Raw genomic sequence first — 13,539 nt, forward strand, 5'->3', positions numbered from 1 at the left:
TCCAAAGAACACCATACCTACTGTGAAGCACGGGGGTGGAAACATCATGCTTTGGGGCTGTTTTTCTGCAAAGGCACGAGGACGACTGAACCGTGTAAAGGAAATAATGAATGGGGCCATGTATCGTGAGGTTTTGAGTGAAAACCTCCTTCCATCAGCAAGGGCATTGAAGATGAAATGTGGCTGGGTCTTTCAGCATGACAATGATCCCAAACACACCGCCCGGGCAACAAAGGAGTGGCTTCGTAAGACGCATTTCAAGGTCCTGGAGTGGCCTAGCCAGTCTCCAGATCTCAACCCCATAGAAAATCTTTGGAGGGAGTTGAAAGTCCGTGTTGCCCAGCAACAGCCCCAAAACAGCACTGCTCTAGAGGAGATCTGCATGGAGGAATGGGCCAAAATACCAGCAACAGTGTGTGACAACCTTGTGAAGACTTACAGAAAACGTTTGACCTCTGTCATTGCCAACAAAGGGTATATAACAAAGTATTGAGATAAACTTTTGTTATTGACCAAATACTTATTTTCCCCCATCATTTGCAAATAAATTCATAAAAAATCCTACAATGTGATTTTCTAGATTTTTTTCTCATTTTGTCTTTCATAGTTGAAGTGTAACTATGATGAAAATTACAGGCCTCTCTCATCTTTTTAAGTGGGAGAACTTGCACAATTGGTGGCTGACTAAATACTTTTTGGCCCCACTGTAGATGCTGGATGTAAGGAGGAACTGCAGAAAAAGGACTGTGTTCCAAATGGCACCCTATTTCCTTCACTCTTAGAAAAAAATGTTCCAAAGTAGTTTTTTGCCTGTCCCAGTAGGAGAACCTTTTTGGGTCTGTGTTCCAAATGGCATCTTATTCCCTACAAGCATAGAAAAAAGGGTTCCAAAATGGTTCTTTGGCTGTCTCCATAGGATAACTATTTTTGGTTACATGTAGAACTGTCTGTGGAAAGGGTTCTACATTGAACCCAAAATGGTTCTAACTGGAACCAAAAAAAGATCTAGCTGGAACGAAAAGGGGTTCTTCGAAGGGTTCTCTTATGGGGACAGCCAAAGAACCCTTTTCGTTTCTAGATAGCACCTTTTTTTCTAAGAGTGTACGTAATGCACTTCTTCTGACCAGTACACCTATGAACCCTGTACAAATGTAATGCACTACTGTATATAAGGAGTAGGGTGCCATGTGGGAGGTGCTCAAGGACCCTGCCCTTCCAGCACTGTGAAAGTCTGGCTGAGATACTGCAGTGAAGTAGAACACTTCCTCGCTGCGGTCTCACCACACAGCAGTTTAGTGCACAGCACTGTTGATACGGCTGCTGACGCTCTCACTTTCATTCATCACTGCACTAGCTGCTTTGTAGATGTGTTAGAATAGTAGAGAAAATCTTCTTAAAATGACGCAAGGCACATCAGTACAGAGAGATGTTAGTAGTCTCATGTATCTCAGTACAAGGTTGTCTGTAGAGTATGGTGTCCAACTAATGTTTTACTCTCATACTACTTCTGGCAGCAGCTTGTATGTCTGTCTGTATTTTATGAGCCAAAATAAAATTTACATAAAAAAATAAGGGTTATATTAAACTCTTCTGCATGTCATGTTGGCTTAACCTGGAAGGTTTGCATTTATCGACTAGACCGTTAAAGTTTGTGAATTTTAAATTTGTTTCTGTCCACCGTGACCCCTGTTGACCCCTCTCTGGGTGTTTTCAGAGAGGAAGATTCCAGAGGAAGACCACATCATCCTGATAGACGGGCTGAACGAGGCAGAGTTCCACAAGCCAGACTACGGAGACACCATTTCCTCCTTCATCACTAAGATCATCTCTAAATTCCCCTCCTGGCTCAAACTGCTGGTCACTGTCCGAGTCAACCTACTGGTGAGGAACACTCCAACTGTGCATGATGTAATACTGTACAAGTAGGGTTGCAAAATTCCAGTGACTTTCCCCAATTTCCCAGGAACCAAGAGGTAATACGCAGGAAATCTGGAATCCTCCAACCAGGACTCCTGGAAAATCTGGGAATATTTGGGAACGTTGACAGATTTTTGTAACCCTACTCCCACTGTAGATGGCGTGTAGAAGTCATGTACAAATTACTTAATGAGAGGGATATTATGTATTCTGCCTAATTGTTAGCAGCTAACTATTTCCATAGAGGTGTTCGTGTTGATCTCCTATGGTATAATTCATGAATTCCTTGAATCGACAGCACTCCATTGGAGCTTCACTGAATTCAAGTGCCATCTCAGCACAGCTTACAATTTAGACAGAACTTCCGATTTCAAGTGAATACGATGCTTCTACAACCACCGTTGGTATGTGTAGGTATCAATATTTGATATCTCTCTCACTGAGTGACACAAACACCGGCAGATCCTGACAAGTGCTTTAGGAAGGTTTTTCTCCTTGTCCTCTACAAAGTGTCATTTCTGTCGAGTGCATTGACAACGGTACTGGAACGAGAGTAGGAGAAGTAGCGCTGTAACAGTGACCCAGGAAACAGCTGCATAACAAGGGAACATGTAGACGAGAGCCACAGACTGAAGTCTACCAATGGAGGAGAGGAGCTGAGCTGGGGCTACGTCTCAAATGACGCCCTATTCCCTAAATACTACCGGGGACGTACTTTTGAGATGCAGCCCGGTGTGAACCATCGAAAGTAGTGCACTACATAGGGAATAGGGTGCCATTTGAGACACAACCCTGGCGTTCACTTCTTTGCATTGGATGAGGCCCGGTTTTGACAGGTCTGATGGACTAAAGCTGGGCTGATTGCCTTGGCAGGCCATGTAGCCTGTAGTCTGAGCTTTCGGATAATGTGGCAGCTGACTGACAACCATATCTGTACCAACTCCAGTCATGAATGCTTTCTCAGCCACTATGGCTCTTTCTGGCCACGGGTCCCGCCACCTGTCAGTATGCATAGTTAGTTACACTGCACTGCAGCCAGAGGAGCATGGCAGGCAGGATTTTGAATGGGAATCAATTGTTTGGTCCCCACAAGGATAGTACAAAAACGGACGATTTTTAAAATGTATTTGTAATAATGACAATTGCAACCATACTGAATGAACACTTATTTTAACTTAATATAATACATCAATAAAATCTATTTAGCCTCAAATAAATAATGAAACATGTTCAATTTGGTTTAAATAATGCAAAAACAAAATGTTGGAGAAGAAAGTAAAAGTGCAATATGTGCCATGTAAGAAAGCTAACGTTTAAGTTCCTTGCTCAGAACATGAGAACACATGAAAGCTGGTGGTTCCTTTTAACATGAGTCTTCAATATTCCCAGGTAAGAAGTTTTAGGTTGTATTTATTATAGGAATTATAGGACTATTTCCCTCTATACATTTGTATTTCATTAACCTTTGACTATTGGATGTTCTTATAGGCACTTTAGTATTGCCAGTGTAACAGTATAGCTTCCGTCCCTCTCCTCGCTCCTCCCTGGGCTCGAACCAGGAACACAACGACAACAGCCACCCTCGAAGCAGCATTACCCATGCAGAGCAACAACCATTCCAAGTCTCAGAGCGAGTGACATTTGAAACGCTATTAGCGCGCACCCTGCTAACTAGCTAGCCATTTCACATCGGTTACACCAGCCTCATCTCGGGAGTTGATAGGCTTGAAGTCATAAACAGTGCAATGCTTGACGCACAACGAAGAGCTGCTGGCAAAACGCACAGAGGTGCTGTTTGAATGAATGCTTACGAGCCTGCTGCTGCCTACCACCGCTCAGTCAGATACTTGTATGCTCAGTCATATTACATGCAGCGCAGGACACACTAGATAAACTAGTAATATCATAAACCATGTGTAGTTAACTAGTGATTATGTTTGATTGATTGATTGTTTTTTATAAGATAAGTTTAATGCTAGCTAGCAACTTACCTTGGCTTACTGCATTCGCGTAACAGGCAGGCTCCTTGTGGAGTGCAATGAGAGGCAGGTGGTTATAGCGTTGGACTAGTTAACTGTAAGGTTGCAAGATTGGTTCCCCCGAGCTGACAAGATGAAAATCTGTCATTCTGCCTCTGAACAAGGCAGTTAGCCCACCGTTCCTAGGCCGTCATTGAAAATAAGAATGTGTTCTTAATTAACTGAAAATACCGATTTCCGATTGTTAGGAAAACTTGAAATCGGCCCCAATTAAATCGGCCATTCCGATTAATCGGTTGACCTCTAGTGTGAAGGGGTAGGTGGGTAGGGCGTTATCCTAATTTTGTATTGAGTACATTTTCCCCTTTGTGTTGATTCATCCTCGCATGTTGTGGGGGATTCTGTGATGTGGAAAGTTTTTGGGGATGATATCCCATCTGTAAAGCCAGAAGGAGAGAGATCCATGTCGGCTGGCTGTGATTGACATGGTGAAACAGTTTAAATTAGGTACCGTGTTATGAACCACAAGTGTTAGAAACCACTAGACCAGAGAGAGGATTCCTCATGTTTATGTTCGTTGGGCTTTCTGGGTTGAGTTGGGATTAGGCTATATGTCATGTCAAAATATATTGATCCATCATCCTAAAAAATGAAGTATAAAGGGTAGGGTGATGGATTAGTCTGTTCAAACATGCAAAATTCTGGTAACTTTCCCAGGTTTTCCGGAAATCCCGGATGGTAAGATTAAGGAAGTGGAAGGGAATGCTCCAGAATCCTTTCTGGAAAACCTGTACATTTTCTAGAAAACCTGGGTAGTTACTGTAATTTCGCAACAACCTCTTGGATAAATCCATTCTCTCCGTATGCAGCAGGTAGGATCAGTGGAGACTAGAGCCAGGGTGAGTGTTACCTCATCCTCAAACATCCAAAGTGTAAACAAGATCTCGGGGGAAGGTCGCTCACAATGGCTAACCCGACAGGCTGATAACTGAGGTGTTCTTAGGTGAGGTGTTAGCTCACAGACACCTTGTCCAGCCTGTGTATTAATCAGTGTGTTTTCGGTCTCTTTTTTTCCTCCTTTCTCTCGCTCTTCTCCCTCCATTTCGGGTCTCTCCCTCTCTCTCTCTCTCTGAGAAGGTGTTATCTCTGGGCTGCATTACCCAGAAAGGCAGGGAGATTGCAGCAGGAATAAGGTGGATTGATTTCTCTGACCTTGAGTAGTGTGATTGAAGTGTGGGATGTGTCCACAGCGTGCCCGCTAAAAGTGTCCCCAATGGCCCCATCTCTTACTGTCTCCAGCGATCAGTCTCCCAGTTCACAAAGCCTTTGTTAGCAAACACAGCGGCGAGTGTCTGCCGATAGCTTAGTGCTCCAGCTAGCCCTCTGTGCTTACTGACCTTGCTCTGATAAGAAGAGCTGGAGGATCCACTCATGATACAGAAGATTGTCCGTTTAGCTCTTAATTTTGCGCTCGTCTCTGTGGTCAGGAGAGATATGATTGTGGAATATAAATTTAAAATTCTTTGTATATGCTTAGGTGTAAATGATATAGTTGATTTAGAATTTTTCTGTAAATATGTATTGACTATAACCTATATATATTAGCATACATTTGCATAATAGAACTCTCCAACGGTAACTATTGAACCGTTCAAGCTATATACACCAAACCATCTTTCATGTGTTCAAGCTATCCTAACTTGTTATCTACCTACGTTTTCCAAATATAAACAGTCACCACCATTACTACTGCGGACACTACCACTACTATAACATATTTCAAAAGCATACATACAGTTGAAGTCAGAAGTTTACATACACTTAGGTTGGATTCATTAAAACTCATTTTTCAACCACTCCACAAACTATAGTTATGGCAAGTCAGTTAGGACATCTACTTTGTGCATGACACAAGTAATTATTTCAACAATTGTTTTACAGACAGATTATTTCACTTATAATTCACTGTATCACAATTTCAGTGGATCATGGCTTTAGAAGCTTCTGATAGGCTAATTGACATCATTTGAGTCAATTGGAGGTGTGCCTGTGGATGAATTTCAAGGCCTACCTTCAAATTCAGTGCCTCTTTGCTTGACATCATAGGAAAATCAAAAGAAATCAGCCAAGGACTCAGAAAAATAAACCATCATACCACTCAGGAAGGAGACACGTTCTGTCTCCTAGAGATGAATGTACTTTTGTCCAAAAGTGCAAATCAATCCCAGAACAACAGCAAAGGACCTTGTGAAGATGCTGGAGGAAACAGATATAAAAAAATATCTATATCCACAGTAAAACGAGTCCTTTATCAACATAACATAAAAGGCTGCTCAGCAAGAAAAAAGCCACTGCTCCAAAACCACCATAAAAAAGTCAGACTACGGTTTGCAACTGCACATGGGGACAAACTGTTTGGCCATAATGACCATCATTATGTTTGGAGGAAAAAGGGGGAAGCTTGCAAGCCAAAGAACACTGTGAAGCACAGGAGTGGCAGCATCATGTTGTGGCGGTGCTTTGCTGCAGGAGGGACTGGTGTACTTCACAAAACAGATGGCATCATGGGGGTGGAAAATTATGCAGATATATTGAAGCAACATCTCAAGACATCAGTCAGGAAGTTAAAGCTTGGTTGCAAATGGGTCTTACAAATGGACAATGACCCCAAGCATAAATCCAAAGTTGTGGCAAAATGGCTTAAGGACAACAAAGTCAAGGTATTGTAGTGGCCATCACAAAGCCCGGACCTCAATCCAATAGACCATTTGTGGGCAGAACTGAAAAGGTGTGTGCGAGCAAGGAGGCCTACAAACCTGACTCAGTTACTCCAGCTCTGTCAGGAGGAATGGGCCAAAATTCACGCAATTTATTGTGGGAAGCTTGTGGAAGGCTACCCAAAACGTTTGACCCAAGTTAAACAATTTAAAGGTAATGCTACCAAATACTAATTGAGTGTGTGTAAACTTCTGACCCAACTGGGAATGTGATGAAAGACATAAAAGCTGAAATAAATTATTCTCTCTACTATTATTCTGACATTTCACATTCTTAAAACAAAGTGGCCATTCTAACTGACCTAAAACAGGGAATTTTTACTAGGATTAAATTTCAGTAATTGTGAAAAACTGAGTTTAAATGTAATTGGCTAAGGTGTATGTAAACTTCTGACTTCAACTATAATTTAAAACATGCTAGCAAACACAGCACATTTTCTTCAGGAAATGTACTTTTCAGTATTCACTGTTAGCCTAAAGAGTTAATCTATTAGAACAGCTAGCTATCAGTAGGTCTGCATACAAACCTATTCTGCGTAGTTCTTCAACAACTGTCACGCCCTGGTCGTAGTATATTGTGTTTGTCTTTATTTATTTGGTCAGGCCGGGGTTTGACATGGGTTTATTGTGGTGTGTTTTGTCTTGGGGTGTTGTTGGGTGTGTGGCTTAGTGGGGGTATCGAGCATAGTCTATGGCTGTCTGGAGTGGTTCTCAATCAGAGGCAGGTGTTTATCGTTGTCTCTGATTGGGAACCATATTTAGGCAGCCATATTCTTTGAGTATTTCGTGGGTGATTGTTCCTGTCTCTGTGTTTGTTGTCACAAGATAGGCTGTATAGGTTTTTACGGTCTGTTTGTTGTTTTTGTATTGTTAGTTATTTCATGTCGAGTTCCTTTTCATTAAAGAACATGAATAACCACCACGCTGCATTTTGGTCCGCTTCTCCTTCGACAGACGAGAACCGTTACAACAACCATAAAAATACTTTTAAAGAGCTGTCATCACTAGATCCACCATTCTATTTCTCTTCCCAAATTGTAGCCTAAAATGTTCTAATCAGTGCATCATTCAACTCAAATCAAACTTCATTTACACGGAACATTTTACAAAAGTCAATCGTGCATTTATTTATCTGAAACCCACAGCTTAAATGAGAGTTGCTTTGCTTTCCGAAGTGTTGTTCACATGATCCTCCCTTTTCTTCCCATTTTATGACAGAAGATCACTTTGTCTTTTTGTTTTCACACTCAACAACTGCAGTTTAGACATTTTTGTGAACCAATTTACTCACAATCCAAAGTAATAGGGTTGATATAGTAGTCTATTACGGTAATTAGACCAATTATTTTACTACATTTAACTCTGATTTTATGTAACTGCTTTAAATAGTAAAATATTACTTTTTAAACTGCTACCACAACCACAAAAATGTTTAAAGAGTTAAAGCAAGTCCCACCAATTGTACTTCATGTACAATTACCATCTAGTTGTTTTACCCACTTTCTCATTTACATATACACTGAATTCTCTGTATGTGTGATGGTACTGGAGAACAAATATTTATAATATAATTAACCAATAAGGTTATATGGCCAATATACCACGGCTAAGGGCTGTTCTTAAGCACGACGCAACGTGGAGTGCCTGGAAACAGCCCCTAGCCGTGGGAAATCGGCCATGTATCACAAACCCCCGGGGTACCTTATTGCTATTATAAACTGGTTACCAACGTAATTACAGCAGTAAAAATAAATGTTTTGTCATACCCATGGTATACGGTCTGATATACCACAGCTTTCAGCCAATCAGCATTCAGGACTCGAACCACCCAGTTTATAATATAACATCATGCTATTAAAGTGCTGTATTAAATCTAATAACCATGTCATTGTGTCTTCCTAGGAAATCACCAGCCTCCTCCCCTTTTCCAAGATCTCCCTGGATGAATTCCCTGAGAACAAAGAGATCAACACGGACCTCAATGCCTACATCCAGTACCGCATCAATGGCAGCAAGGACATCATGAACAACATCTCCCTCAATGGCAAGGCTGACCCTATCATCGTGGGCAAGGTGAGCAGCCACCTGATTGCCCGCAGCCAGGGTTCCTACCTGTACCTCAAACTGACCCTGGACCTGTTCGAGAGGGGCCACCTGGTCATCAAGAGTGCCAGCTACAAGGTGGTGCCCGTGTCATTGGCCGAGCTCTACTTACTCCAATGCAATATGAAGTTCATGACCCAGTCGGCTTTCGAGCGCTCGCTGCCCATCCTAAACGTGGCGTTGGCATCATTACACCCCATGACAGACGAGCAGCTGTTCCATGCCATCAACGCGGGGGCTGTGCGCGGCGAGCTGCCCTGGGGCGACTTCCAGCAGCGCATGGAGACGCTGTCCTCTTTCCTCATCAAGCGGCGGGACAAGACACGCATGTTTTGCCACCCGTCCTTCAGAGAGTGGCTGGTGTGGAGGGCGGACGGAGAGAGCACCGATTTCTTCTGTGACCCCAGGTGAGTTAAGCTAACTCAAATTTACTCAGGTTAGTTAGGCGAACTCAAGCTCAATCAGTGAGTTAGGCAAACTCAAACCTACCCGGTGGAACCCACTCAAAACAATATTCTGTCAGGGGGCTAAACACTGACAGTAGAGCTTTTACTCATCAATTCATTCATAGTATTAGGGCCCTATGAAATGTGTTTTAACCGCTATCAGCTACACAGAGTGAAGACTAGACATACGCAACGCACTGTACACAACACACACAAATGGGCATTCCTGTGCTGTTTCAGAAAATTGCAGGAAAATACAAATCACTGATGCATTTTGTTAATGTCTTATGATTAACTTCAGCAAATGTATGCCTTTTCTAATAGGTTCAATACATGATGTTGATTTCCTATTCAATACATTTTGTATATATTGTTGAATTCCGTTAAATGTGTCTGGATTCCGTGATTCCGTCCACTTTTTCCGTAGCGCAGATTTTATAGAGCCCTAGGAGATTTCTCTACCATGAGTGAAATGTGCGGTTGCCTAGGGATGGCTCACTGGCATTTCTACTAGCACTCAGAAGGACAAGACATAATTACTGTACCTTGTTTGGTTCTGAATATTCTGCTCTTCAGACGCTTTTTGAAATGTAAATAGCGAGGGAGACAACCTACCATTTTGTTCGAGGAGCAAACAAGCTCGAGCCAGTTTTGAAGGGTGGTTTGTGCACTAAAGAGGGAGAAAAGTTGTGCGTGACTCATCTCTGCCTGTGAGACGTCTGATGTCTGATGATGTCTGTTTCTTCACTTATAGAGGAAATCGAACATTCAAGACAGCTTCAACGCTTTCCCTTTGAGTTATATCAATCCACTCCTTTTCACTCCGTCAGATATGTTATCGCTCCCCAGTTTGTTTACTGCCATTGATTGAAACACAGGGGTAGGCTACTTGTGGAATCCCCAAGGGGGGGTAGAGGACGGCGTTTTGCTGCAGAACAAATGATGGAATTTACAGCTCAACTCTGAAACAGAAGCTGACAAGTCATATTTCTTCCTGTTGCTGTTAAGCTGTGCTCTGCTGGGTGAGGAAACTAGAAAGGGGAAGGTAGTGGTCTGGTCAAAAATAGAGCACTAAAGGGGAAATAGGGTTCCATTTGGGACACGGTCGATGTGGTTTGGCTGAAACACAGGGGTTGTCACCATACATCGTAGGTCACATTATCTGTCACACTATCTTACTGGGGATCTAACTGATGGGTTGAAAGCCAGGAAATGTAAGGCTCCTTCAGTGCTGTGCGTGCAGGGAAATTTTGCTCAAGTTCACTGGGGCTGGATGTTTTCTGACAAGGATGTTTCCATAAACACCATTCAGTGGAATAGCTATCTGTGGAATTTAGACACCTCTGGCAAGTGGTGAAACTGAGTTTGTTCTGAAACATGCTTTTCCTTTTACAGAGATACTCTGAAGTTGGCAAACTGTAGGCTTAGTAACAAATTAAAACTATACAGTAGCTAGCATTACTACTATAACAATAACACTGATAACTTGTTATGCTGTCCCTAAAGCATCAACACAGTGTTATTGTTGATTTAAAGAGAAATCTTTGCCAGCAAACACATGATTTGGTATTAAAGATTGGGGGATAACAAATTTGGTTCATGCAAGAGGGAAGAAAGTAAAAACATTGTAAGGGAAGGGAGAAGAAAGAGGTTCTGGAATTTAAATATGTATGCATCCCATCTGAAATATTAACAAGAAATCTGCTGCATGTTCCACTTGATTTCACACTGAACAAAAATATAAATGCAACAATTTCAAAGATTTTACTGCATTACAGTTCATATAAAGAAATTAGTCAATTCAAATCAATTAATTACGTCGTAATCTATGGATTTCACCAGACTGGGTAGGGGTGCAGCCATGGGTGGGCCTGGGAGGGTACGCAGCCAATCAGAATGAGTCCCCCCCCCCCCTCCGGACGATCCCACAGGTGAAATTGGTGAGGTCCTAGGCTGGCGTGGTCTGCGGTTGTAAGGCTGGTTGGATATACTGCCAAATTCTCTAAAACAACATTGGAGGCAGCTTATGGTAGAGAAATTAACAATCACTTCTGTGGCAACAGCTCTGGTGGACATTCCTGCAGTCAGCATGCCAATTGCACCTTCCCTCAAAACTTGAGACACCTGTGGCATTGTGTTGTGTGACAAAACTGCACATTTTAGAGTGACCTTTTATTGTCCCCCCAGCACAAGGTGTAATGATCATGCTTTTTTTAAAATCAGCTTCTTGATATGCCACACCTGTCAGGTGGATGGAAAAAACAATAGTTTTTTCAGGTAGAACCCTTTTTGGTTCCAGGTAGAGTCCTCTGTGTAGAAGGTTCTACTTTGAACTCAAAATGGTTCTACCTGGAACCAAAAAGGGTTCTCCTATGGGGCAGCTGAAGAACCCTTTTAGTTCCTAGATAGCACCTTTTTTATAAGAGTGTAATGCACACTAATCAGACTGGGCTGTGTGTCCCAAATGGCAACCGATTTCCTATAAAGGCCCTATGGGCCATGATCAGAAGCAGTGCACTAGATCGGGAATAGGGTGCCATTTGCGATGCAACCTGGGTGACCTCACTTTCTCTCTGTCCTGACTCACCTCTGCTTACCTCCTCCAAACTGCAGTTACTGACCTACCTCTTTACACCCTTTCTCCCCTTCCAACACAATCTGTCAAAACAAAAGCAAGCGAAGACCTGGCACAAGGACAGACACAGAGAGCTAGAAGAAAGCTTTTAGCCACACTAGCTAGCTGCCAGCTTGTTATTTTCCCATTTAAAAGAGAACGCTCACATTAATGGAAAAGGATCAAAGTGAAACGGCGGTCATGCGTGGCCTTTTAATGAAGTTCTCTGGTAATTAACACTTGCAAGCAGATCTACTGTGAGGAGAGGAAGGGGAGTGGATTCAACACAAGGGCTGCATTCTGTAGTCCACATCGCTTGTCCTCCTCGTGGCCCTAGACAGGCAGGGACTAGACAGCGTTTAACAGCGTTTAATCAGACGGTCAGAGAGAACGGCGTGGAGTAATTTATAGAATAATGTACCATGATGACAACAAACTCTCCAATCTCGCAAGACAATACATTTTAAATCGCATTGATCTATCTCCGATTGCCTGGGCGAATTAAAAATATATTTTTTTAAATGCTTGTGTTTGAATTAGAAATGCAGCCGTCACTCCCCAATGGGCCAAGCTCGAAAGTGGATGTATCGATGTATCTCTCACATTGATACAAACTAAGAACATCCTACCATGACATAACTACATGTTGACAACTAATGTTTTTCCAAAACCTTGCAAACGTTTAGTTTATAGTAAAGAAAATAGGTGATGGGAATTATTTTTGTGTTTCCCCCTATAGGAGTGGACACGCCCTCATGGCCTTCATGCTGTCACGACAAGAAGGGAAACTGAACCGGCAGCAGACCATGGAGCTGGGCCACCATATCCTTAAAGCACACATCTTCAAGGTACAAGAGACAAGCTACTTACAGTAGTTCTGGGCCAGTATTCTCAAAGTGTCCCAGAGTCGGTGCTGATCTAGGATCAGTTTAGCCTTTTCGATCATAATAAACCAGATTACATGGACGGGAGGGCTGATCCTAGATCAACAATCCTACTCTGAGACTCTTGATGCATACGGACCCAGAAGCTTACAATGTATATCCCACCTTTACTCATGTTCAATTCCTTTTGTGAATTTTAGAGTACATACATGTATGTATGTATGTATGTATGTATGTATGTATGTATGTATGTATGTATGTATGTTTATATATTAAGCAAGATAGATGTGGACGGTATCATCAGAGGATAAGCCCTCTGGGTGTGAGCGAAGGCTCTGAGTGCATTCATCACTGGTTTATTGACCTGGTGTGTGTGCATGGATTCTCTGTCTCTGTCCTCAGGGTCTGAGTAAGAAGACGGGCGTGTCATCCAGCGTGCTGCAGGCCCTGTGGATCAGCTGCAGCGCTGACGGCCTCTCTGCAGCCCTGGCCTCTCTGAGGAACCTCTACACCCCCAACGTCAAGGTGAGACTACCCACCAAACTCCCCCCTCCTGAACCCTAGACTCTCGCGTAGAGCACTGCCTTGACATACTGACTAACATACTGCTAGTTATTTATTGTTTATTTTCACGGTATCTTGTACTTGTTATTGCTAGATACAGCGAAGAAGTTATTGAAATGGAGAAATAGATGGACATAGAATGAAAAGTGGTGCAGTCAGGGTTTAAACCCATTCATCCTGTGGCAATATGTGGTCCGCAAGCAGCATCACTACCACGAGAACAACCCCTAACCTCTTCACTCCCGTCGCCCTAAA

At 42.6% G+C, this 13,539-nt stretch overlaps 1 protein-coding gene across 4 annotated transcripts in view; it reads left to right on the top strand.

The window, feature by feature from the left end:
* The window catches only part of LOC135547173 (protein TANC1-like), a 185,044-nt gene that overhangs the window by 147,723 nt on the left and 23,782 nt on the right, over nucleotides 1-13,539 (top strand). For all 4 annotated transcript variants that reach the window (XM_064975908.1, XM_064975910.1, XM_064975909.1 and 1 more), the window contains exons 12-15: nucleotides 1,715-1,881; nucleotides 8,576-9,183; nucleotides 12,576-12,684; nucleotides 13,123-13,245. In XM_064975908.1, the coding sequence (XP_064831980.1) occupies nucleotides 1,715-1,881; nucleotides 8,576-9,183; nucleotides 12,576-12,684; nucleotides 13,123-13,245 (1,007 nt within the window). The remainder of the gene's footprint in view (nucleotides 1-1,714; nucleotides 1,882-8,575; nucleotides 9,184-12,575; nucleotides 12,685-13,122; nucleotides 13,246-13,539) is intronic.

This window comes from Oncorhynchus masou, chromosome 10, assembly GCF_036934945.1.
Source record: "Oncorhynchus masou masou isolate Uvic2021 chromosome 10, UVic_Omas_1.1, whole genome shotgun sequence".
In the NCBI taxonomy this organism is placed as follows: Eukaryota; Metazoa; Chordata; class Actinopteri; order Salmoniformes; family Salmonidae; genus Oncorhynchus; species Oncorhynchus masou.